The 26,522-nt window shown below is 39.5% G+C and overlaps 2 protein-coding genes and 1 long non-coding RNA gene across 3 annotated transcripts in view; 2 read left to right on the top strand and 1 right to left on the bottom strand.

The window, feature by feature from the left end:
• Window positions 1-283: 283 nt before the first annotated feature.
• On the top strand, window positions 284-2,001 carry LOC120548442. The gene is made up of 2 exons (XR_005637182.1): window positions 284-1,651; window positions 1,755-2,001. It is a non-coding gene; the product is annotated as an uncharacterized LOC120548442 (long non-coding RNA).
• A 2,067-nt stretch (window positions 2,002-4,068) lies between these two features.
• On the top strand, window positions 4,069-6,367 carry LOC120548440 (E3 ubiquitin-protein ligase TRIM39-like). The gene is made up of 2 exons (XM_039784700.1): window positions 4,069-4,135; window positions 4,468-6,367. Exon 2 carries the CDS (start codon window positions 4,485-4,487, stop codon window positions 5,880-5,882), a length of 1,398 nt encoding a protein of 465 aa, XP_039640634.1. The 5' UTR covers window positions 4,069-4,135; window positions 4,468-4,484; the 3' UTR covers window positions 5,883-6,367.
• A 5,540-nt stretch (window positions 6,368-11,907) lies between these two features.
• The window catches only part of LOC120548209 (complement C3-like), a 40,385-nt gene continuing 25,770 nt past the window's right edge, over window positions 11,908-26,522 (bottom strand). The window contains exons 28-43 of the mRNA XM_039784294.1: window positions 26,379-26,474; window positions 25,478-25,628; window positions 21,739-21,824; window positions 19,290-19,367; window positions 19,029-19,184; window positions 16,826-16,888; window positions 16,573-16,654; window positions 16,387-16,435; window positions 16,175-16,265; window positions 15,924-16,013; window positions 15,735-15,837; window positions 15,498-15,587; window positions 13,480-13,572; window positions 13,284-13,367; window positions 12,383-12,527; window positions 11,908-12,187 (exon numbers count right to left, since the gene is read on the bottom strand). Of these exons, the coding sequence (XP_039640228.1) occupies window positions 12,046-12,187; window positions 12,383-12,527; window positions 13,284-13,367; window positions 13,480-13,572; window positions 15,498-15,587; window positions 15,735-15,837; window positions 15,924-16,013; window positions 16,175-16,265; window positions 16,387-16,435; window positions 16,573-16,654; window positions 16,826-16,888; window positions 19,029-19,184; window positions 19,290-19,367; window positions 21,739-21,824; window positions 25,478-25,628; window positions 26,379-26,474 (1,599 nt within the window). The 3' untranslated portion in view covers window positions 11,908-12,045. The remainder of the gene's footprint in view (window positions 12,188-12,382; window positions 12,528-13,283; window positions 13,368-13,479; window positions 13,573-15,497; window positions 15,588-15,734; window positions 15,838-15,923; window positions 16,014-16,174; window positions 16,266-16,386; window positions 16,436-16,572; window positions 16,655-16,825; window positions 16,889-19,028; window positions 19,185-19,289; window positions 19,368-21,738; window positions 21,825-25,477; window positions 25,629-26,378; window positions 26,475-26,522) is intronic.

The following is a 26,522-nucleotide window of genomic DNA, read 5'->3' as shown; positions in this document are numbered from 1 at the left end:
AACTCGTTCATATTTTGGGCGAACCACCGGCTTTCAAAAAGAAAATCCACACTGCAGTCACATCCACAGCAAACCTGAAACGGCACGTTGAACTGAAGCAACATATAGAAAAAAAGAACTATGAACTAAGTTCATTTTTGGAACTGTGAACTTAGTTCAACACTTAGAAGTATGAACTATGAACTGAACTAGTTCATGTAGAAAGTGAACTTTCCCAACACTGAGTATATATATAAATGTGCCAAGAATATATACAATCAGATATATAAAAAATGTAACAAGAGCAAAGAGCAACAATAATATAAAATATTAAGAATAATATACAAATAAAATATAGAATAAATAGGCCTACTCTAAATAGCCCCAATCCTTCATCACACAAATGTGAAAACACACTGAATAGAATCTAATTATTACACTATAGCACTAAGAACAGAAAACACAAACTAAAACTAAAACCTGACCTTTCTGGCCTTCCTTGATACAAAATCATCAATGGTGTTATCTATGAAATCTGCTCCCCTATTGAGTAATTGATATTGATGACGACAAGGCCAGTGATCCGTTCCTGTGACATGGTTGACCTCAGGTATGACTTAATCAACTTTAGTTTTGAAAAACTCCTCTCTGATGGGGAAGGCGGGGCTTTCCCGCAGGTTGCAGCAAGATGCTCCTCTCTCAGCAAGCAGGCCCCCTGCACCTGCAGCTGCAGGGGGCGCCGATTTGCCAATTCCCCACACAGATAGATAACAGAAAACTGCTTTGCGGCGCAGAGGATGTTTTTTTAAGTTCTCGCGCCACCCTCCATGAGTCATGAAAATGCCGCCCCGGGCAGTTGCCCGGTTCGCCCATGCCAAAAACCGCTACTGCAGACAAACATTTGATTAATTGAAATATTTGTATGGATTGACAGCCCTAATTATCATTATTACTGTTTGTATAATCATGCTGTGATTTGATACTGTATTGTCTGTAACTGTTATATGTTGTAAGTCTGAGACTTTGTTTAATGTGCGGCTGCTGTCTCTTGAACACCTGCTCCAGTTTTAGGACTCTGGCTCTGCTTTCTGCCTCCCTGACAAATCCTGGCAGCCGTCAAACTGCCACGGTCTACAGGTCTCACTCTATAGTTCTGACGGTACATCTACAGGTCTGCAGTTCTACAGGCCAATCAAAATGAAAATACAGTGAACCTAACACTGATGGAGCAGATTGGGACACATTCATCCTCATCTCTTAAAAGGTGCAGTAGGTAAGACATATAAAACTAACTTTCTGTCATATTTGCTGAAAATGACCCTATGTGAACCAGGTCACAAATCTGGCTCCTCTGGCACCACCTACAGCCTGTAGTGTGATTTTCAAAAATCCACCGCTCCCTGTTCAGATGCACCAATCAGGGCCACGGGGAGTGGCTGTTATGGTTTGCTCTCTCTCCGCCCTGAGTTGGGTGGTTTTTTCCCTGTTTGTCTGTGTGTTCTGTGTTTTTCCACCTGGAGTGCTGGAGGGAAGTAGGTCAAGGGGCGTGGCCAATTCAACACTGCACAGCCGGTCTTCACAGCTGCAGCTCATCTTCATGATTCACTCCTGCAATACTTAAACCCGGGCTGATCACCTCTTCGGTGCTAGTTCATTATCTACAACCCATGTGGTAACTTGGCTCTCAGTTAAACTCCAGTATTGTCCATGTAACCCTGAACTCCAGTTTTTGCCTTTGTTCCCTGAGCTCATACTAACCCTGTGTCTCTCTCTAGTCCCTGCTCTGACCTGCTGATTCCTCCGCTGTGCCTGCACGCTCCCCAGCCTCACCGTTCTGCCGCCCCCTTCCCCATGGGACACAATCTATGTACTCAGCTCTGCCTGTCCACCTCGTGTCCCGTAACACTTGGACTCATCCCCGTTGGCTCGCCTAAAGCCTCGGACCAGCCAGGAGTTTTCCCACCCTGACACTGCCCACAGTGATTCTCTGAGTACACTCTGCTCCATTAAACCTTTTAAAACTGATTTTACTTTGTCTGTGTGATTCTCTGCGTTCTGGGTCAGACAAACCCATTAACAGTGGCTAACTGCGTGTCAATCACTGCTCATGCACACGCATTCATTCTCCCTTGTGGGGGGAGGGGCTTAGGAGACTGTTTTGGGCTTTAGCAGAAAAGGGGGAGGGACTGAGAAGTTATCGATGTTTAAAATTTTTGGCCAAGTCCTTCATCTTCACAATTCTACCTTCAGCACCTTCAATCCCACAGTTTCATTTCAACAACAAACCGTTTATTAACTTATTCAATTCAATTTTATTTATAGTATCAAATCATAACAAGAGTTATCTCGAGACACTTTACAGATAGAGTAGGTCTAGACCACACTCTATAAATTCCCAAACCCCAACAATTACAGTAATTCCCTCGAGAGCAAACATTAGCAGTGGCTATTGCGACAGTGGCGAGGAAAAACTCCCTTTTAGGAAGAAACCTCGGCAGACCCAGACTCTTGGTAGGCGGTGTCTGACGGGGCCGGTTGGGGGTGTGATAAACAGTGGCAAATAATAGTCACATTAAAGTTAATGGAACAGTGACTTCGAAGGTCATCGTGGAAGTTCATATCATAGCAGGGCACATTGTGTCATACTGAGTAGTGCAGTCTCTTATACCGGATCCTGACTTATTTTCATGCCAAAAGTGCAGAAGTGAGGGTGAATGAATAAATGAGTGGATGCAGTTCTTGTGCACTGCTTACTAGGGTTTAATCCCGGGAATACACATCCAAACTATTACTGCTGCTACTACTATTAAACAGGAGAAACTAGTTACGTTTCTAGGCATAAATAAATAGGCTGAAAGATACAAATATAGGTTTCAGTACAGAAATACCCAAGTCCTTCATGTCCTCCCTTGTGGATGCAAAACTCAGCAGCACAACAGTAACTTTCTTTGGGACCATCACATTCATCTTTTATAGGCTCAACCACCTAAATGAGGCAAACACAACACAATGTCTGCCACCAGCTTTGTGTGGAAATACTTTAAAAAGTCGAACAGTGAAGATGCAAAGTGTGTGGATGCTAACAGAATATGGAATCAGTTCCAGAGTTGCTGCTTTACTGCTGCCTCCTTCGCTTAGTTTGTTAGTTTTGTTATTTCCTAACCTTTTAAAACACCACACACTTATGATTAGTTACTGTATTATTCATCATACTGAGTGGTTTATCATTAACAAATGATTAATTAAACCTACATTATGTAATTCTTTTAGTTGATTTTTAGCAAACACCCATTGTGCTAACAAATATGTTCATTCATGTGTAATTACTTCCACAAACTAATCAAAGTATTCTTGTTAGGGTAGAATCTGCCATTCAGAATCATTCAGAATACTTACAAGCGAGTCGCTCGAATGACGGCCGCCATGTAGCGCCTCCATCTTTAAAATACATTAGCCAAAGAGGGACATACCTCCACATTTTGCCCACTCACACTCAGTGGCACCATGACGAATGCAAACGGGAGATTACTTGCCAGGGAAGCGAAAAAAATAATTAACACAACAACGCAATAGGCAAAGCAACAAGACCAAAGTTAATATTGGAGTGGCTAGAACAGCTGCATGTAAACGATGTAGAGCGCTAATTTCGGGTTCGGCCACCGTAGGAGGAAGGGCTAAAAAGTTAAATTCAGTTGGTGGTCATATACAATTTCACCGCTAGATGGGAGAAATTCTTACACAATGTAGCTTTAAGCATTGACTACCATTTGTGAAGCATTGGCATAGCATACAGTAACTAATCATTAGTGGTGAATCACAGTTAGTCAGTAACTACTAATAACTAAACAGTTGTTCCTCATTCATTACTCAGTAACTACCTACATTTTTGTGTACCTTAAACTGGTATAGATGTCTTTAGGTGTCTAAAATGTGTTTAGCTGCTGCCCCATCCACAGCAGGACATTGCTTAGCTTCTGACTATGGAGAAATAGCTCATTCAACCACACGTTACAACATCTGAACTGTCCCTTTAAGATAAAACTGATCAGCTGCCTGACAAAGCTCCACATATGACATGACGTCATCTGACAAAAACAGGAAACCAGTTTGTTCCTGTTGAGTTGTCAGTGAGAAGAGACGCACTGACAGACAGACGGTAATATTTACCTTTTATTACAAAGCTGTGACTTTAACTGAGGGAGGACAGTTACAGGAAGGAGCTCTAAAGTACCGAGGAAGTGAAATACTTTAACTGTAATCTGCTGCAGACTGAAAAAACACTTAGAGACTCAAAGTTAAAGTAACTGAGGCAACTTTCTGCAGCAGGGAGGGGCACACGGAAGACGTTTACCTTCTCGGCTTTCTGCCAGAAATCTCTTAGGTTTAGACAATAAAACTACTTAGTTAAGTTTAGACTTCTCTCGTATGTGAGGGAGGGAAACACAACTGACTTCCTGTTTTAACGTCTGCTGTTTCTGCTTTTTTCAGCTGCTCTCAGAGACAAAATGGCTTCTATGTCAGAGGAGGATTTCTGCTGTGCGGTCTGTCATGAAGTCTTTAGAGATCCTGTTGTTCTGTCATGTAGCCACAGCTTCTGTAGAGACTGTCTGAAGAGCTGGTGGGCAGAGAAACCAATACAGGAGTGTCCAGTTTGTAAGAGAAGATCTTCAAAGCAGGAACCACCTCGTAACCTGGAGTTAAAGAAGCTGTGTGAGAGTTTCTTACAGCAGAGAGATCAGAGAGCTTCAGAGGCTCTCTGCAGTCTGCACTCTGAGAAACTCAAACTCTTCTGTCTGGACCATCAGCAGCCACTGTGTGTCGTCTGTCTACATTCAGAAAAACACACCAACCACAGAATCAGACCCATCGATGAAGCTGCACGACAACACAAGAAGGAAATCCAGGAAACTCTGGAGCCCTTAAAGAAGAAGATAAAGGTTTTTGAACAAGTTAAAGTGAAGTGTGATCAAACAGCAAAATACATGAAGGTCCAGGCCCGACGCACAGAGACGCAGATTAAGGATCAGTTTAAGAAGCTTCACCAGTTTCTAGAAGAGGAAGAGGAGGCCAGGATGGCTGCACTGAGGGAGGAAGAGGAGCAGAAGAGTCAGAGAATGAAGGAGAACATGGAGGCTCTGAGCAGAGAGATAGCAGCTCTTTCAGACACAGTCAGAGCCACAGAGGAGCAGCTGAGAACTGAAGACATCTCATTCCTGATCAACTACAAGGCTGCAGTGGAAAGAGTCCAGCAGCGCCCCCTGCTGGATGATCCACAGCTGCTCTCAGGAGCTCTGATAGACGAGGCCAAACACCTGGGCAACCTGAGCTTCAACATCTGGAACAAGATGAAGGAGATGGTTTCCTACTCTCCTCTGATTCTGGACCAAAACACTGCTGGTCCAAACCTCATTCTGTCTGAAGATCTGACAAGTGTGAGATGGGGAGAGTATCAGCAACTTCCTGACAATCCAGAGAGGTTTGATGGTCACCTCTCTGTCGTGGGCTCTGAGGGCTTTAACTCAGGGACTCACAGCTGGGATGTCAAGGTTGGAGACAATACATACTGGGCACTGGGTGTGTTAGCAGAATCTGTCCAGAGGAAGGGAGTCATACGGTCTGGATTATGGAGAATACGGTTCTATAAAGGTGAATACTCAGCGTGGTCTCCACCAGCTCCAAACACTGATCTTACATTTAAGAAGAAGCTCCAGCGGATCAGAGTGACTCTGGACTGGAACAGAGGAAAGCTGTTGTTCTCTGATCCTGATACTAACACACACATACACACTTTCACTGAGAGGCTGTTTCCATACTTTAGGCCTGGGGATTTCATTAGCACTGGGGATACAGTCCCACTGAAGATATCACCACTGAAGGTCTATGTGACAAAACTACAGGTCTGATAGTCTTTAGTTTGAAGGGGGTGATAATAATAGTAAACAACTATTGTATATAAAACTGATTCCAGCAGTACATGAGTCAGCTGAATAAAATACAACTAAAGGTTTTAAGAAGCTAAAACATAAAATGGTTCTTAAAGAGAGAGAAATAATAACTTAGTTTTGTGTAGGTTAACATGTCTAATTATTGTTGGCTAAACTATTATTTCATAAACAGCTGAATGTTTTTAAAGTAATAATGCTGTGATGATTGTGATGATTTCCTGCTTTTCTCTGTTTTATATTATTATAAACTGAATATTTTGGGGCTTTTGGACTGTTGGTCGAATAAAACAAGACAGTTAAAGACGTCTTCTTGGGGTCTAACACACACACACAGATATATACACACAAACACACACACACACAACTTCCAATGTATCCTGTAAAAGTCTCAAAGCTAAACTAGTCACATCCTGCGTCTCAATAAACCGGTCAGTCCTCCAGAATTCAGTTTGTCTTTTGTCATTTTCTTCCAACATTTAGAACAGAAGAAAGCATAATTAAAGCTGCAAGCAGCGTTGGACGGGCCCTCACACCTCCTTGCACGTCGGGGTTACTGGCGGACACCGCTCCTTGCGACTGTGCATTTTCGCGGCACTCAGACACTGCAAATCGTCACCAATGAAAAGGGAACTATCTGCTGAGTTCAATGATATCTCACACAAGACTACATCATACAATTCATTATCTGTGAAAGGGGGCGCGGCCAAACCATGACCAATGGCCAAGGAACTCTCTACTGAGTTCAATGATACCTCACACAAGACTCTACCTTAAACGGTTCCAAAGCCATAAAAGGGGGCATGGCCTTAGTACATGGGCGAGGGTAAAGTACTGGGGGCCGCTCAGTATCACATGTAGACCACACATTGTAAGTTTCATGTAAATTGGATGATGTTTGTCATATAAGGCTAATTTCCTGTTGCCAGCAGGGGGCGCTATGACCAAATGTAAATTTTTGAATATAGATATCCTCAGGCCTGGACCCTTGTTAATCTTTTGAAATTTCGGCCAAGTTACAACAACTTGTCGCCACACCCACACCGAATCAAAAAGGCGATTAATTTGCCAGAAGAAAGAAAGGAAAGGAAAAAATAATTCCTTCAGTTTCAATAGGGTCTTTGTCGCTGTCGGTGCTTGAGCCCTAATTCAAATATTTTTATCAATTGACAGCCGTAATTTATTGAAACTGAAGGAATTATTTTCTGGAAATGAATTGCCTGAGGGGCTTAACATATTCAAAAACTCACCAAAATTGGCGATCGCATCAAGCCTGGTGAAAATGTATGTATTTTAATGATTTCGGGAATGGGCGCACAAATATGGCTTGCTAGCGCCCACTCACAACCAGCCCCAGCAGTACGTTAAATGTAGACTCACAAAATCGGGTATGCATATGTATCATGTCAAGACGTACAAAAAAGTTCATTGGAGTAATACCCTAAACCCAACAGGAAATCCGCCATTTTGAATTGAAAGTTGTTTTTTGGCCATTTCCACATGTCGTACTTTAACGAACTCCTCCTAGAGATTTCATCCGATCGACTTCAAATTTGGTCTGTGCCATCTTAAGACCTTAGATATGAAAATGTATTAAAAGAATTGTAATAGCGCAAAAAATGAGCAAGTTATAGAGGACCAACTTCCTGTAGGGGGCCATCGAAACAGGAAGTGGGTGTAACTTGAGTGTACATTGAACCAATTGGCTTGAACTTTTTCAGGATTCATAAGAGTCCAACCCTGAGGACATCTACAGGCCGATATTGGCTCAAAGTGACAGCGCCCCCTAGTGGCAACAGGAAGTAGGCCTAAAGGTTAAGGTGCTATACTTTAACAAACTCCTAGAGATTTCATCCGATCGACTTCAAATTCGTTTTGTGGCATCTCAAGACCTTAACAATGAAAAGCTCTTAAAAGCTTGAGTTTTCGTCCAACTGTGTGGGCGTGGCATGGCTGCCATTTTGAGTATTTACTAGGGCTGTGCAATTAATTGAATTTCGATTTCAATTTTCCCAACGATCACCAACATAGTACAATCAAGAAAATTGAGGCCAATATTGACTTTTGGTAATAGCGCCCCCTGCTGGCCACAGGAAATAAGTCTTATATGACAAACATCATACGATTTACATGAAACTTATAATGTGTGGTCTACATGTGATAGTGAGCCGCCCCCTATACTTTAACCACGCCCACGTATTCAGGCCACGGCCGAATCGACTTCACATTTGGTCTGTGCCATCTTAAGACATTAAAGATGAAAAGTTATTGCAAGGCCCCAACGGTGCCTTGCACTGAAAGTGCGAGGAACCTATTGTTTTTATAAGGATTATTAGGGCCCGAGCACCGACAGCGGCGAAGGCCCTATCGAAACTAGGGGTGCACCGATCCGATATTAGGATCGGATATCGGCCCCGATATTGAAAAAATAGCTGGATCGGGGATCAGAAAATTAACAGATCCACAGGCCGATCCATTTTTTTTTTTTTTTTCCTCCGTCACAGCACCAGGACCCCTGTTGACTGCGTATCCTTCTCACTCATGGTAGTAACTTTATAACACAACAATTAATAACCCACAACTAACTAACATCATAGCATATAACAATTTGTGACTTAAACAGTTTCTAACACTAATATTTTTACATTTACAAATAATAGCTACACCTCCGAACTGGCTGGGCAACATTACAGCTGCTAGCCTAGCTAGCCAGGTAGCATAACAGTCTGTTAAGCTGGGAGAGGCTCCAGTCGGTACTGCACATTCAAGAACCGAGAAGAAAGTTAGCTAAAGGATGAAGAGAGACCGGAGATACACCAGAACAATGTGTGCTCAAGAGAGGAGCCGTCTGTTGTTCCGAAGTTTATTTTACTACTTTGCAACTTTTTCATGGCTTCTCCTTCATATAAAGTTATTGTATAATGTCGTGGAGCCAAACCCTTTAGTAATCAAAGCTTTTAGTAAACATGATGACATTAACATGTTTTTGTGATATTCTATGTACTCCTGACAGTAGAATAAGCCATTATATACCTATATAAAGGTGGCCCATTATTGAAGGCCCATTGATGTTATTTATTTAAATTTATTTTAAGAAGATTGATCACAAATAAAGAAGAATTCAATACATTACATCTATTTTATTTTGTCTTAGTTAGGAAAGTAATGTTTAGTTAGGAAGGTCTGTTGTCTTTAGTCTCTTCAACATGGTGGAAGGAAGGTATAAGGTGGAAGATATACAGTTTATTATTAATTCAGCAACGGTATCGACAGATACACAAAGCCCTGACATCGGTATCGGGACAGAAAAAGTCGGATCGGTGCATCCCTACTTTTGACTGAAAGTATTGCCAAACAACACTTTTTCTGCTTCCATTTTCCATTTCACTTTCTCACAGCCTACTGCATTGAATGCTCCACCTACGTAAACACCTTCCCGTAATCAACAGCGGCGCCACAAGCGTATCAAAAAGCTCAATATTCGGCCTGATCTGAAGCCGAATCCTGGATTCAGTGCATCCCTGGTGGTGAATCACAGCTAATCAGTAACTATTCATTCACTAAACAGTTGTTCCTCATTCGTTACTCATTTGTTACTCAGTAACTACCTACATTTTTGTGTACCTTAAACTGGTATAGATGTCTTTAGGTGTCTAAAAAATGTTTAGCTGCTGCCCTGTCCACACGTGTTTGTGTCTGTGTGTGTGAGAAAATTAACCTGCAACTACATTTAAAAAAATATATTTTATGAATTTGGAGTCTGGTGGCTTTGGTGGCTTCAGTTCCCCGTCGTAAAGGGCTGTCTGACAGCAACGTAAAGCGCTAAAAATATTCAAAATATAGCGTCTACTTAAACTGGTATAGATGTCTTTAGGTGTCTAAAATGTGTTTAGCAGCTGCCCCGTCCACAGCAGGAAATTGCTTAGCTTCTGACTACGGAGAAGTAGCTCATTCAACCACACTTTACAACTTTACCCTTTAATATAAAACTTATCAGCTGCCTGACAAAGCTCCACATCTTAGATTACATCATCTGAGACAAACCAGGAAACCAGCTAGTTCCTGTTGAGTTGTCAGTGAGAAGAGATGCACCGACAGACAGATGGTAAGATTTACCTTTTATTACAAAGCTGTGACTTTAACAGCTTTGTTACAGGAAGGAGCTCTAAAGTACTGAAGAAGTGAAATACTTTAACTGTAATCTGCTGCAGACTGAAAAAACACTTAGAGACTCAAAGTGAAAGTAACTGAGGCAACTTTCTGCGGCAGGGAGGGGCACACAGGAGACATTTATCTTCTGGGCTTTCTGCCAGAAATCTCTTAGCTTTAGACAACAAAACTACTTAGTTAAGTTTAGGAAAAGATAGTGGTTTGGGTCAGGGACGTCACTAGGATTTAAAGACAGGGGGTGCTTAGCCCCCAGGGTATTTGTAACTTGTGTTTGCAAAATCTTTGCACTCAGAATCTTTTGTTACTGAATTTAAGCTCCACTTATGTCAACAACCAGTCAAGAAACCAAGATGTTAACAAGTAAAAAGTGACAGACATATCCTCTTCTTCCATTTCTACTCTGTTCAACAAAAGTTACTGTAACGTTAGCTTTAAGACACATCACAGCTGCATGGGGGGGGGGGGAGATTTACTTAGGCCAGACTTTGCTCCTGATGAGTTCTTCTGTAAGCAATGACTTAAATGCTATCTGTCTGCTCATGTAAATGTGTGATAAAGTAATAGCATACTATATCTAATTCCTCTCTCTATAAGATAAGTTGTCTAAAGAATGCTATTTAATTACACTAACGCTAGCATATATAATAAATATAATGAAATAATTTAGTTTAGGCTTTGCCTTAGTGCCTAGACCTGCTATAGACCACTACTGACCTCAATCATGCTGGCTCCCTCAGAATCAACTGCTCTGCCAATCTCCTGCTTCTCTTTCTCTCTGCTAACATATCTTTGAATATCCATCTCATCTGCTCAATGAATTGAAGGATACACCGGTACAATAGCATTAACAGGGACCCTATGACATTTAGTTTTCAGTGACAACAACATTCTATGGGGACTGATATTGCTTTAGAATACTATAGAGATAGGCTATATTATTGGCAATGAATAAAGAGCTGTGGATAGCTTGCTAGGTTAACTATTTCTTATATTTCACTCATTCACTCTAGCTAAACCATTGTTTTCTATAGCAAACCAAAATATACCCTTTCCTTTACCTCTAGAAAACGTAACTAGTAAGGTAAGCTAAGGTAAGCAGGTCATTTACCACGTTTCAAAGTTTATCTGAAATTAAGTATATTTATTTTAAAATGAATTATGTATTATTTTTTGAACTATATTGACTCATTTATTTATGTATTGCATCATTTATTTATTTTAAGATGTATTAATGGGCATATTTATTCATGTATGTATTTATTCATTTATTTATTGTTGAATAAAATGGCATTCCAAGTGTGGGTATACTGTAACTTTCAGTTATGTGTTGTGTATCCAAAAAAAAAAAGGTTCTAAAAAAAAAAAAAAACTGGTTACCTGCTGCATCATGACACTTATTTAAAGTGATTTCCTTGCTAAACCAGCTAATAAAACAACAGCATTTCAGGTACACATAGTTTTATTTTATTTTTAAAGATTTTATTTTTGGGGCATTTATTTCTATAGGACAGCTTGGACTTGAAAGGGGAGAGAGCGAGGGAGAGAGAGGGGGAATGACATGCAGCAAAGGGCCGCAGGTCAGAGTCGACCCGCTGCGCTGAGGAGTAAACCTCTATATATGGGCGCCCCCTCTACCAGGTGTGCTACCCAGGCGCCCACTTTACTTTTATTTTTGACAGTGGTTTTACAATAGCTTAAAATGTCAGCTTTATTACTGCTGCAGGTATCATTAATTGATCTACATGAGCATATATATTCTGAATCACAACCAAAATAACAGTAATCAGTGTCTATTTTTCATACAAAGACAATAAGATTTACGACCATTACATTTTAATCAATACAGTGCAACATTGTAAGCCATCAAATACCATAGCAGGGAATGTTTTACATAAAAAGAATGATGCAAAATAAAAAACAATTTAAAATGAACATTTTCTTTTCTTGAGTTTCATTACTGCTGACACCCAAAGAGTTGGTACTGCTGAACCATCTCCTCCAGGCCCAGACAGGTAATTCTGTGTTCCTCACTTTGACACTCTGCTTCTGTGGGCCAGTACTCGATCCAGGTTCTCTCTCCGAATACATACTGAAATCTGAGGAAAGCAAAGTGAACAATACACATCTGTAACACTCTGTAACATGACATGAAAAGCCTCCTCACTCCTTCCCACAATCACTATCAATAGTGAGAGTAACACGTAAGATAGAGTACAAGAAAGGCTTTGATTTACTAATAGAAAACAGCAAAAATGTTTAAATACAAACTCCACACACAAGAACAAACTTACGATTGTTGCCGGTCATCTCTGTGAATATCTTTGGACGTGCCCATGATAAGGTAGGTTTTTCCCGTCCCCAGATCTAAAGACTCCCTGCAGTGGGGATAACTGAGGAATGTGCGCACTTTATTCAGAGGACCCACATCAAGACTTCCTGTAATTCAAGTATAGGAGAACAGAGAGAGGTAAGGATTAAATGCAAAGCTAAAGGTGCAGTACAAAACATTTGTGTTGTATTCTCATATTCCCAGTGAAATCATGCTTAAAGAAATAGTTGGACATTTGGGGAAATACTTATTTACCTTCTTGCCGAGAGTTAGATTGATACCTCTAATGATACCACTCTTATGACTGCGTAGCTTACATGCAACTCAGCTTAGCACTAAGACTGAAAACAGGGCAAAACGGCTAGCCTGGCTCTGCACAAAGAACAAAATCCACCTACCAGCACTTAAACGCAAAACGACAATTTGCAATATATATATATATATACATATCTTTTTTTTAAGATCATTTTTTGGGCATGTTAGGTCTTTATTTATATAGGACAGCTGAAAACCAGGTGAGGTACCCAGGCGCCCGACAATTTGCATTTTTAAGGGGGTCAACTGGTCAATTTCTTGGCCAGGACCAATAACTTCTGGAGTGTCCGCTGGTTGCCTGACAATGCAAGCTAAGTTAGCCGGCTGCTAGAGGTAGCTTCATTCTCATCTAACTCTCTGCAAGAAAGCATTTAAGTGCATTTTGAACAATCATTTTTCTGTCTGTTTGGAAACACCATTGAGATTCAGTGTGCCCAAACCATTTCAGAAAGAGGAAAAAAAATTGTTATGTCACTATCACCTTTAAGGGACCTTGGAAAAACATCAGTGTCTTGTACATTTCAGGCAGTTCAAAGATAAATACTTACCTTCTTTGATGACTTCCAGTACCTTTGCTTTGTAAATGTCAGTGGACACATCTTCTTCAAAACTTTCCAGTCTCACTTTGTACGCTGAGGACAACCAAGTTGTTAGCAAATTGTAAGCTCACTTACTCACACCAACATACAAACATTGTTTTTGATAAAAGTGCTTTATAAATACATTCCATTCACACTCTCTTACCAAAATCTATTATGCTGGTCTGTGTACTCTCACAGATCTTAGCTGTTCGCTCATCATTGGTGATTTTGTCCTTCTTCTGCATACTGCAGTTCTCTGGAAATACACAATAGGCACAACGTAAATACACAACTGATCAAAAAAGCACATGTGGATGTGTGTGGATGGGTTGATGGGTAAGTGCAACTGTATCTGACACACAATTTAAGTATGTTAGTGAGTTGTTCTTTAATACTTGATCCTGCAGGTGCTTGTTGCCTTGATGGAACATTGTAATGATTATTTTACAATTTACAATCTGGTGATTTACTAAAAAATTTAATTCCACTTCCATCTCCTTCAACAGATCTTAAAAGGCACTTTACTGGAGGTACAGTATACTTTACCATTTCAACAAGTACTACTCAGCCTAAGAAAATGCTTATACATTGTCTTCTGTAGCTCTGAAGGGAGTTTTCTGTACTCTGAGAGAACAATCCTGGTGATGTCATCATGGTTTGACCATCAGTTTTAGCAAAGTTTGCCACTAATAGTGACCATGTCTGTCTGTCAGTCAGTAATCCCACAACGTTGGTCCAGATGGAAGAATTTCAACAACTAAAGGATAGATTTCCATAATATCCGGTAGAGATACACATGGTGCCCAGAGGATAAATTTAAATGACTTTGGTGACTCCCTGAATTTTCTTGTAGCGCCACCAGCAGGTTTACATTTTTAGCTTTTAGTAACACGTCTCAACAACTTTGATGGATTGCCATTAAATTACATTCAGACATTTATCTTTTCCTAGGTACATTCTGACTTTCTTTTTTTCTTTTAATGAAATGCTTTTAAAAAAATCTTAATTTGTGAAATGTTCATGTTCATGACCCAAAAACTGCAAAATGAATGACATTTCCAACTAAGATGCGACAGCATGAAAGCATTGTCATTTTGAGCATATTAGCATTTAGCCCAAAAGTGCCAGCCCGGTCTCATGGCAGTTCGTGTAAATGTGACGTTATTGTAATATATTGATACGTGTTCACGGAGACGTTTTTGTCAGTTTTTACGTGGTGGACAACACGAAAATGTGAAGTAATGTATTTCAATGGGAAGCATATTTTGTGACCACAGCACGAAAATGGTAGGGAGTAATATAAAAAGCCGAAATTCCGCGTAGGGAGGTTGGTCGGGGTGGTGGACGGGTCAAACAACACGGGACTTTCACCCGGGCGAGCGGGGATCGCGTCCCGCGTGTGGTGCTTTGTTTGGCGTTTTGTACCGTGTGTTACTGTGGCGCGTCTCCCGGCGTTTAAGGCGCCCTTTCCCCGTAAGGTTTTTCCTAAACCCAACCTCCGCCATCCCGTTATTGTGGCGCGTCCCCAGCGGGCGCCTCGCAGGCGCCTCCCGGCTTATGGAGCGTCCTTTTCGGCCGCCTCTCGCTGTCCTTTCCCCGAGAAAATAACGTGACATTTGCACGTAAAAAACAAGAAAAATAATGTGACATTTACACGTAAAAAACGACAAAAACGTCACCGTGAACACGAGAAAATAACGTGACATTTACACGTAAAAAAACAAGAAAAATAATGTGACATTTACACGTAAAAAACGACAAAAACGTCACCGTGAACACGAGAAAAATAACATGACATTTACACATAAAAAACGAGAAAAACGTCTCCGTGAACACGTATCAATAGATTAAGAATAACGTTGACATTTACACGAACTGCCGTGAGATCGGGTTGAAAGTGCACAGGTACAGCCTCTAAGAGCCACTAGCATGGCTGTAGACTCTTTATCTTGTTTAATCTTCTCTCGGGCCTTAAGTGCCCCAACTTTATTGAGGTAAAATAATAAATTGCTGCAGTTTACAGACGATGCAGGATGATAAGCCTCACATGATGGATCAATGCTTTATCTCTACGAAGCACAATGTTAGTGTTGGGTTTAGGTGTTTGTTCAAGAATTTCAGATATAACAAATTTATGTTTACAGTAGACAGATTAGGTCCGTTTGACATCATCCTGGTTACCTTCTGCACATGTGCATTCATCACTTGTACAGAGCCGCAGCAGCTTTCCTGCTTTCCTCTCTGGATGGTAGAATTTAACACAATGTGTTTCTGCAATGGGAAAGAAAGATTTCAGAAAATGTACATGAAATAATTTAAAAAGGTAATAATGGCTGCTTATCAAGTGTTATCTCTGACATCTATTGGCAGCAATGCACATGGAGGCATCATATGTTTCAAAGTGTATATGAGACTCACGGTCATAGTATTCATAGACAGACACAGCAGCTGGTTGTAAGACTCCCACTTTCAGCTTCTGATGGATCCTAAAAGTGATCTCCTCTGGTTGTGTGTGAGAAACCTGTGGACAAATGTGAGCTAGAGATAAAGAAAGGAAGAACGAGGCAGAGAGAAAAAGTATAGAGGTAGGAAACAGTGATGTCTAACCTTATCCAGGTAGATGATGAGTGAGCCTCTTTCTGACAGGACTGTGTTCATCTCATATTTTGCAATAATGCGGGCTCGTCCTTTAGACAGCTACACACACACACACACACACACACACACACACACACACACACACACACAGAGTCAGATAACTTTATAAACTTTCTAAAACATCTTGTTCGTCCCAACCATAAACACTGACTGAACTGTATGTGGATGTGGATACATGACGTGTATCTGTATGTTCTTACTAAGTCCAGGTCGTTTGTGTTAACGGTGAAGCCAGTTAGCAAGCCAATATCCAGGATTGACATGGATGCATCACTGTCAGTGTCCTTATACCTGCACACAGCATTGATGGAATAATTAAATAACAGCATAAAAAAAGCTAAAATCCTTTAAGATTTCAAAATTATGAGAACAACACTTCACAGTTCACTCATGACTTCTTGATTATACTCACAAAATCTCTATTCGCAGCTTGTATGTGTTCTCATCCTCATCCATTTTCTCTGCATGAGCAAAATATTGTATATAGTAATTTAATATTTTGTTTATTTGTTTCACATAAGGTAAGGTACCTTATGTTGTTTGTACCTAAACAACACATAACGATGAATAAAGAAAGAGACAGAGGGCACCAAGTTACCTGGGAGGAGCTGCACTGACAAGTTAAACTTCTGACAGTCACTCTCCTTTTCTTTAGGCAGAGCGTAATACAGCGACACCATCTGTCAGACAGATAAAAGTGCATCTTTATATGTGATGAAATCATAGACATCTGTTTTAAAAATATAGTCCAAACAAGATTAAACAAATATTTGGTCTCTTCTGAGATTCAAAAAAGAGACATCAATAATCAACTGAGGATAAAACTCAGAACAATAATTACTTAAACTTACTTTCACCGTTGCTTCTCCTGTGCCCTTGGCAGTTACCTTCACATTCTGGTTTATATCTTTGATCTGTGGGGCGCACACACACACACACACACACACACACACACACACACACACACACACACACACACACAGTCAGAGATCATCAAAAAAAAAAACAGAAAATATCAGGGGCCTGTTTCACAAAACCAAGATAAGGGATTAAGCCGGGATTTCCCCGTTATCCTGGATGAATTTAGCCTTGACTCGGTTTCACGAAAGCGGAGGCACATAAATCACCATGGAGATTTATTCTGTGCAGCTAGCCTGGTACTACTTTATTTAATCCTGGAGCCTTTTCTGATCACCGAGCAGTGGTTTTACCCTATTGTTATCAGCCTGGATTAAAATACAACAGGTGCATATTGCTGTTCATTTTTCAGCATTATTTAAATGCTGTTTCATTATTATTTAAAGTTGTGACCATTATTTTTTTAATAATTATTCATGTGACAGTCATTGTTACTGTTATATTGCTGTAGGAAGACTGCTGTTCATATTGTTAGAAGTTTGATGAATATATTACGGCAGTTGTTGAGATAATTAGAAAAGGCTGATAAAATGTCAAATGTGTTTTAAATAAAGTCTGTTACTAAGGGCAATACATACAATGCTGTACATTTCTATAGTTGACCAATGCACCTTGAATTATTTTAGTTTTCATGTTTGTTCTGCTTCCATGTGCATTGTATTTGGTATTCTTAGCACACAATTTGTGTTGTCCAGTAAACTGGGACTATAATTTGGGAGGATTGTACAATTTTAAGAACATATCCTAATTGTACAATCCTCCCAAATTATAGTCTTAGTTCACTGGACCAGTAACTATCTAGTGATGTAGGCTACTGTACATTCATGTAACAACAGGTTGAAAACAAATGGTTTTTTACCTTATATTTTGCTGGGGGAAATAACTGATGAATATACTCTGTTCCATTCATGTTTACAGTGTGCATGGAATTTAAAACTTTATTATCTTTATAGTTTCTAGATTTTAGAGTCGAATTTCTTCAGTGTCTTTATTTTCTATGTCCATATATATGAGGGAGCAAAGCATATAATATGTGAAGAAGGAAACCTCTAGGCCTCTATAAAAAAATAAAAAAACGCGATGAAAAAGCGTGGCAGAGAATAGCGAACCGACTAAAAGATAGTCTAAAAATATATATTTATGAACTACTGATCTTAACTGAAACCATTCAATGAGTCACTTGTCATTTGCAAAAACGAACAGTTGTACACTGTGCATTAAAAGTGAGCAGTGGAGGTTAATATGACTTAGGAAATTTATATTTTAGCCCAGAGAGAGAGGGAGGAACAGAGTGAAAGAGATATTTCTTCATCATATTCTAGCGTTGTAGAAAATTGATCTTAATGGTAAATTTCCTGAGGAACATTATCTTCTGCTCACTTTTAAGGCAAAGAGTACAACTGTTAATTTGTGCAAATGATTAGTAGCCTAATCCTTGAATGGAATGATTATGACAGCTTCAATTCAGAGCAGTGGTCAGTAAATGTAGTATGTAATTTTTAGGCTACTTACACATTCAGTCGGTCCATGATCATCTGCTGCGCTTTCTTTTCTTCTTTCTTTCTTTTATTACAGCGGCCGTGTTTATTTTCTTTTTATACAAATAATGTGTTTCACGTTATCATACTTCCACAAGAAGCTGCTGCTCACTCTGTATAAAGTATGTACAACGAGTATTCTCGCGGTCTTTTGAGGAAAGCCGTGGACGCGCATCTATCTGAATGACTTCAGCCTGGCTCGACCTAGTCTCTCCTCAGCCTGGCTCGACCTAGTCTCTCCTCAGCTCCTAGTCTCTCCTCCTCAGCCTGACCTAGTCTCTCCTCCTCAGCCTGGCTCGACCTAGTCTCTCCTCAGCTCCTAGTCTCTCCTCCTCAGCCTGACCTAGTCTCTCCTCCTCAGCTCCTAGTCTCTCCTCCTCAGCTCCTAGTCTCTCCTCCTCATAGTCTCTCCTCCTCAGCTCCTAGTCTCTCCTCCTCAGCCTGGCTCGGCCTTCGTGAAACGCACCAAGCCAGGCTGTACAGACTAGGTCAAGCCTCGCTTTACCAGTTATCCTGGATTTATATATTCTGCTTTTGTGAAACAGGCCTCAGGACTGATGATATTAATGAACCACTATGTGTTTGTGTGTTTTCTCACTTTAGATGTTCTGGTGGCGTAGTGGTTGTCCTTGTTGAAGTTGAACTTGTCAGGCTTTGACCTGCCTGGCAACAAGATGTCCACATTCAGATCATACTCTGGTTCTTTAGCACTAGCCCAGTACTCCGCTATAGCCTGGTACACTATTATAGTAGCCTAGAGAGAAAAAGAGTGAGGGAGGGGAACAAGATTTAGAAGGAAAATAGGTTATGAGCTAACATAAGCTGCAGTTTTCAAGATGGAGAGAGGGTTCTGTGTTACCTGAGTTGATCCATAGCCTCCGCCCACATACTGCTGTGTGTTGAACCATCTCACAATAGGTCTGGCTTCTTCAAATGCCTTTATTAACAGAAGGCAAGTCAATGGTTGAAATTCTCTTTGGTTGACATGACTTTGATAACTTTAGTAAAACTGATTCTTTTACAGTTATACTTTAGATTGTAATCTGCCATTTTCCAAAGCCTAGCATAGAGCTTCTAAATCATTTGTTTCTATTATGACACAATCAAACAGCAGAGATTTGAAACTTGTCTGATAAAAGCAGTCAATCACAAAATACTCTCAATACTCAATGTCCTTGAATTTTTCTTTCTTTTTTCTAGGAAGTCACATCAAGATTAAAACCTCTTTTGCAAGTAAGACCTAGCCATGATAAGGTCACATAGAAAGTATCCAACAACAATAAATCAAAACAGCAGCAATAGGTACCACAAAAAATATTTCAAGTTTAAAATAATTTAAAGAGATGATTGTCTCAAGTTTGAGCTTGGCCTGCAGACCATTCCAGGACCAAGGACTTCAGTAGAACAGGATGGTTTTACCAGCCTCTGTACTGATAAGAGGTACTTTGAACTGGCGCCGTCTATAAGTTATAGTTATCCCACCAGCCTTTGGGCCATGCCTCCTCATTTACATACACTTTTGACATCTGTCAAGTCCAAATGGAAAAGCCAAATGTTAAATCAAAATGGAAAAGTAAAATGTTAAATCCAAATAGAAAAGGTTAATCTTAAAATGTCAAAGGGCAATTGCCAAATTCAGTTTAAGCATTTATATTTAAGCTTTGCATTTTAAATTTGACTTTTTGCAATCATTTTACATTTCAACTTTGCTTTTTCTTTTTTAAATTCAATTATGGCACGATTTTTCCTAATAGCATAGTAAAATAATAATATTTTTAATTTGATCTTGCTTCGTTTTCTCTTTGGACTTGAATTATGAATAAATATATCCTCCGTAATATGTCAACTCAATACTAAGTCATTGCAAAAGAGGAAGAGTAATGCCGTCTACGTATCCATATTCAATCATAAAGTGCTCTGTGAAGTGGTCACCAGTAGGGGTGGGAATCATCAGAGGCACGCTAAGATATCATCACGATACTTATGTCACAATATAATATTATTGCGATTTTAAACATATTGCAATATTCTGCGATATATTGCAATATAGTACCTTTTTTCCAATTTTTTCCCAATTTCAAATTATGTCCCCAAAAGGAAACTTTGTCCTTATCTGTTTAATCTAAAAAGATACATTTCTCTGTTTGTTCATCTCACTTTAATTTTATTGCTGCAAAATGTGATTGTCAAGCAGACAGACTGACATCACAACACATATATAATAACAGATCGATACTTGGCGTCTGTGTATCGATACAGTATTGCCACGGGAATATAGCGCAATACCATGCTATATCGATTTTTTCCACTACCCATAGTCACCAGTAATGTAAAAGGTCGACATGAGCCAAATTAACAAATGGAAAAATATGGTTACTTAAAGTTACTATATGTAACTTTTTAATGTTTCTGAAACGGTGTCATTTTTCATATATTGATCATAAATGACCTGTAAAAGCAAACAAGACTAACAATGAAAAGAACACTATTTTTATTTAGTTTTACTGTAATTAGTGCCATTGCCTGGTCCAATTTTCCCTGTGAAGTCACAGAATGATTTGCGGCAGGAAGACGGCGCTACAGTCACACATTCTGAAGGGTCACAGATTTCTTTGTAACATCAGAAAAGCCTTTGTTATTGTATCCAGCCAGGTAAAAGGTAGCAGGATATTTCCTTATAGGCATAATTGTATTTTAATTTGACTTTAGAAGTTATCTGCTAGTTATGGCTGATACTGGGGCAGGGCCATCACAGGAAAAAAGGAAATTAAACGAATAACAACTGACAGAGTGACTGGATCTGGGTCGGAGAAGATGGAAACAATTACGGGATTGAAAATGATTCAAAACCCACCCCGAATTGTCCCTCTGGTATGTAATATGTCTATTTCATTAAAAAAATAACTTAAAAATGCGCAATATGGTTGTACTTCATATAAAATTACGTCCCCCTTCTATTTAGCGCCCAGTTTTTATTCCTTCTCTGTCCCTGTTTGTGTTGGCCTAATTCTTTCTTTTCTTTTTTTTTGGTTGCTACAGTGAACTCTTACTGCTTGTAATCTTTACAACAGCAGGTGTGGTAAGAACACTATTGCTTTTGTCCAAAGCGGCCACTAGAATTAACACAAACTGAAAGTTACATAGAGTGACTTTAAAAAGTGTAAAACTGAGGCAGTTACATTACTTAAAGACACATTTTACCGATTCGCAAACACCCTACCCTTTCAGTGAGGTAGCATGGATGAGGACTCAGTTGTATGTTTTCTGTCAGAGTCCTGATTAGACATACTCAAGTGGGAAATGCTCACCTTGGCCTTGACCAGAGCGAGAAGAGCGTAAGCTGTGGCCTCCAGTGTGTAAACGTATCCCTTAGGTGTCTTCCAGTGGGACAACTCTGAGGAAGACATACACAAATATCTTTATATTAGTATGCTTACCTTTAACGGTAATTGTTTTATCGTTGTAAGACAATTTAAGCGGAAATGAACATACAGGCTTCACCGAACCCGACCCGAGTAATTTTTTTCTCATACTAATGACACATGTACGTTTGTTTGTGTGGAAAGCCCGCCTTTTATTAAGCAACTGTAGGAAGGCATTGAGCTTATCAGTGCACAAGGGGTAACAAGCCCACATAAATAAGCTGTTTTAAATTTAAAATGTTCAGTGTGTTAACCTCCTGATTGCTTCATTTCCGACCATGATCAGAAAACCAGCGAGACTCGTTACCTCCAGGGCCAATGTTATACAATGAATAACGTCGGGGTTAAAATCCCGTTTCTGGTGAGACAATGAATGAACTTGGCTTTCACTCTGGGGTTTATTTCGGACACCGCACACACTGTGTACAAAACTTAAACTTATTCCACCAACTCTACTCCGGTCGGATCTACACATCTGCTTCCTCTTTCTCTATCTCTCTTCTGCCCACTTACCACACACACACACACCCACACGCACTGAGCTCTCTTAAAGGAGCCGCAGCAACATTTTACAACAAATGCCTTATTGCGCTAATGTGACCGAGCCCGACCCAAACCATAACATAATTTCTAAATATCTGTCCAAACTCGGCCTGTCGGGTCCCGTCGGGCTCGGTTTGGGTATCCATCCTCTAATGAGAGCCTGACTGAATGTAGTCAATTTAAGCAATAAATTCCTCAGGGCATGCTATATTGACCGAGAAGGCTGTGTTCTCTTTAGCGGCACTGAGTCGGCAGTGCCTACATGTAACAGCATGCATTGCGCAAGAGATTCTGATGCCCGCTCAATCCCAATTCCCAAACCTGCGGCTCTGTATACAAAAAGTCAGAAAGGCGCCTTTTATATTTTACTCTTTCACCGATTAAAGAATATAAATACACAAACTGCCTCCATGGTGTTTTGTGCCTGGATGCAGCAGCTACAGAAAGAAGAGAGGACCGAGTAATGACCGTAAGCTACCACCAAATTACCAACAGGAGTAGAACGATACAAACAATAACTTTGTGCGATGTAAAAATCCCCAGATATGACGCAAAAGCAACAACATCATTACTGGGAAATTTTGCCGAAGATGACTACAGCAGGGACAAGCATTCAGAGATAGTTGGAAGTAACAGCAAGGGTTTTGCGGAAACATCTGCTGTGCCCACTCTTTTTAGAAGCAGGAGAGCCCCGGGAGAAGCCAGGCCGAATAGATGTAAAGTGTTCGGTAACACTTAACTTGAAGGTATCTACATAAGAGTGACATCACACTCACTGTAAAAACGAAAATGTTGTGAAAACTCAAAATTTCAAGTTAACTTACTGCACTAGATTTTTGAGTTTTGAGGCCAACTCAAACTCCTACGTTTTGAAAATAGTTCAGCCAACTAATAATGTTTTGTTCAAATAATTAACTTTCATATGCTGTGCCAACTAATAATGTTTTGTTTAAATAATTAACTTTCATATGCTGTGCCAACTAATAATGTTTTGTTTAAATAATTTATCTTTCATAGATATAAAAACTTAAAATCTTAAGTTTCACATACTAAATAATTCAAAAAACAGTCATGTCAACTAATTATCTTTTGTTCAGATAATTAACTTTTGGGGGTGTAAAAACTAAGTTTCGACTTCTAAAAAGCCCCCGTGCAAAATAGGGGCCCATCTAAAGCTGCTGATCTTGCATCACTTGACATAAAAGGGCCACTAGTGAAGTGACGCGCCGCAGAATACTGGCTGAAGGAAGCCTATTACTGCTCAAAGTCCAACACTGCAAAACTCCAGCTCTTCTTATCAAACGTAACAGTCACTTACCTAATGGTTACAAATGTAAACCAGCACAACAATGACAATTACCAGGCAACAAAACATTACATTCTAAGCAGACACGTTTAATAAACGGAATTCATAAAGTTACATTTGTATTTCGAACAAACTGCAAACTTTTCAGCAAAGTTTGACACAACCATTTACTGCCTTGCATCATGGGAATTGACCAGCCAATGAACCACCTGACTGCATATCGCAAATCGGAGTTCAAGGCATAGAGCAGGCCGAAAAGGTAGGCAACTGAAAACCCCTGCAGAACTGCCCAGGAAACCCTGTTTTAGCGTGGAGCATGAAAAGAGTAATTGACCTGGCCTCAATTTGAGTCTAACTACAATTTCAAAGTGGCGCCACCATACATTTTGAAGTGAGACCAACTTATCACAATAAACTTAATACAGTGAGTTGAAGTAACTACTTTAACAAAGTTTATAATGCAATTATGTGTTTTTTGTTCTGTTTAATTGAAAATCAAAGTAAGATGAGCAATTTCAAGTTCTCGTTTTTACAGTGCTGTCATGACACATGAACCCTAACCCTAACCCTAGCATGCTTCTCAGATTTTATTACTCTTTCCTTTCAGGGGTTAATTTCTACCTGCAAAGGGGGTCCTACCTAATATGTTAATATGTTTTTATGGTTTTTTTATAAATATTTTAAAGATGACTTGGTTGACCTCTATAACTTTTATTCTGCCTTATCTATATTTCAATAATTTGATTGTGCTTCTTTCTTTATTGCTAATATTTATTATTAGTAGTATTATTACACATTGAATTACTTGCCTCAACATTTTAACATGATAATACACATGCCATTGGTTTTATTTATTTTACTAAGAGTGTGGTTTTATGCTATGATGTATTTTAAATTATTTATTGTGTGGCACTTTTTACTTTTTAAGCACTTTATACACAGCACTTATTACTAATTGTTAATGGTATGTGTATTTTTTAACCTCAAGGGAAATTTTAGACCTTTAACATGTTTTTACTTTATTTTTTGAGGTTAAATAATATGTCTTTAATATTGGGATAGCATTTCTTATTTATTGCGACGCCGGGCTATTTATTTACACAATTCTCTCTCTATATATATATATTTTATTTATTTTGTAATGTCTCCACAAGAGAGACCAGGGCAGGTGTGGAGGTGACCTTTTATTTAAAGTTTTAATCTCCTGCTGTCCCTCCTGTCCAGTGGTTCTTTTAAACAGCTTTTATATAACCAAACCATTTTATTCACACCAGTGGTCCACTTGTGCCCGTGCCCCTTGCAGCGCCCATCCCAGGCGTTGCGTTTTAACCCAAACCTAACCCTAACCATAACTTGTCATGACAAAAACCGAATGACACTTACTAAAAGAAGCGTTATGTCATAAACATTGTTTATGTTTATTACACGTTCATGACTGTGTCATGTCACTATTATGTAGATATCTTCAATTAAAATGTAACCAACTGTTCTTAGTTAAAGATAGTTGGATTCAATGCATAGCTAAAATCCCATAGGTTATCTGCTCTATTTAGTATTGTGATGGTTTAAAAGTATTACTGTTAATCATTGTTATTTTTGTTCTGCCATTGCTACATTCAGATATCAATATTTGAGAGATTGAAATCTGATATTTAAGATTTCTTTTACCAATATGTAGTAAGTAGGACACTATATGGCTGAAAAATAACATTATCAGTTCTTGTGGAGTCAGGTCCACGAGAGGTTTAGTTTAAGAATGTTGCTGTGTGACGACACCTGGGGAAACAAACTTGTAGAGGACCTCCTTGTTCAGTCTGTTTTCATTGGCCAGGGCATATGACGTCATGGTAACAGCATATGGGTTGGTGAGGCTGGGCAGACGCCTTTCCAGATAGTTCACTGCTTTGTCTATACTGCCTGGCAGACTCTGGACAAAAGGAAAAGAAAGGAAGAAGAGTGTAAGCATAAAAGGCTTTCAAATGGGTCAGATAACAGTAGTGCATCTATTTCAAATATCCACTTCTGTTCAGGAATGCCAGAGCATTTTAACCTTGGACAATAGCTGAGACTGGATTGAAAGGCAGCAAGATATTTTGGTGCATCGCTTCGACATGTCAACAATCACATTACCGCAACAACGAGGCCTCATTAAGCACCACAATGTCAGAGAGGTGTCTGTGGTGTGAAAATAGGATGTCTTTAAATCTGCTACATTATTTAAAAGCAGAGATGTAGACTGTAGAAGAGTGGTCACTTTTTACAATACAACCTTTAATTAGCAAATATGTCTACATTTTTAATGTGTCAATTGCTTCAAAAGAATCCTTTGAGCAAAACTGACCATTCACTAAACCCCTCGCTTTGAGGAGCTGTGGACCTTTTGATCGAGTAAGGGAATGTGGTAGTACAAGCAGTTTTTTTAAAACCAGGTCTTTATCTGCTCTAACGTAGGCTGCAATCGCTAGCATGTCTGTGTAACATTACTTACAGTGGTAACTAAATGTTAATTCCAAGAACCAAAGAGCACATCATGACAACTACATTAACGTAAGTGGCTAATAATAATGTTTAAAAAAGACTAAGATGACTAGCACATTAACTTTGTGTCTTGTGGAGTCAGTAAATGAAGAAATGAAAGAGGTGAGGGAAAAAGAAAAAACACTGTTTCAGTACTCACATTAACACTGGCAGAACATATGGTGCGAGTCTCCTGCAGGGCAATGAGGCAGAAGGCCGTCATGGAGGCATCTGAATCTGCGCCCCTCACATCACCCTACACACACACATACACATACATGTTTTTTCATATTCATATATGTAA

This window comes from Perca fluviatilis, chromosome 19 (genome assembly GCF_010015445.1).
Source record: "Perca fluviatilis chromosome 19, GENO_Pfluv_1.0, whole genome shotgun sequence".
Lineage (NCBI taxonomy): Eukaryota > Metazoa > Chordata > Actinopteri > Perciformes > Percidae > Perca > Perca fluviatilis.
Note: the sequence above shows the minus strand (reverse complement) of the source record. Positions and strands in the feature narration are given on the sequence as shown.

Coding starts and splice junctions, on each gene's coding strand:
- LOC120548440 (XM_039784700.1), top strand. CDS start 4,485: ATGGCTTCTATGTCAGAGGAGGATTTCTGCTGTGCGGTCTGTCATGAA.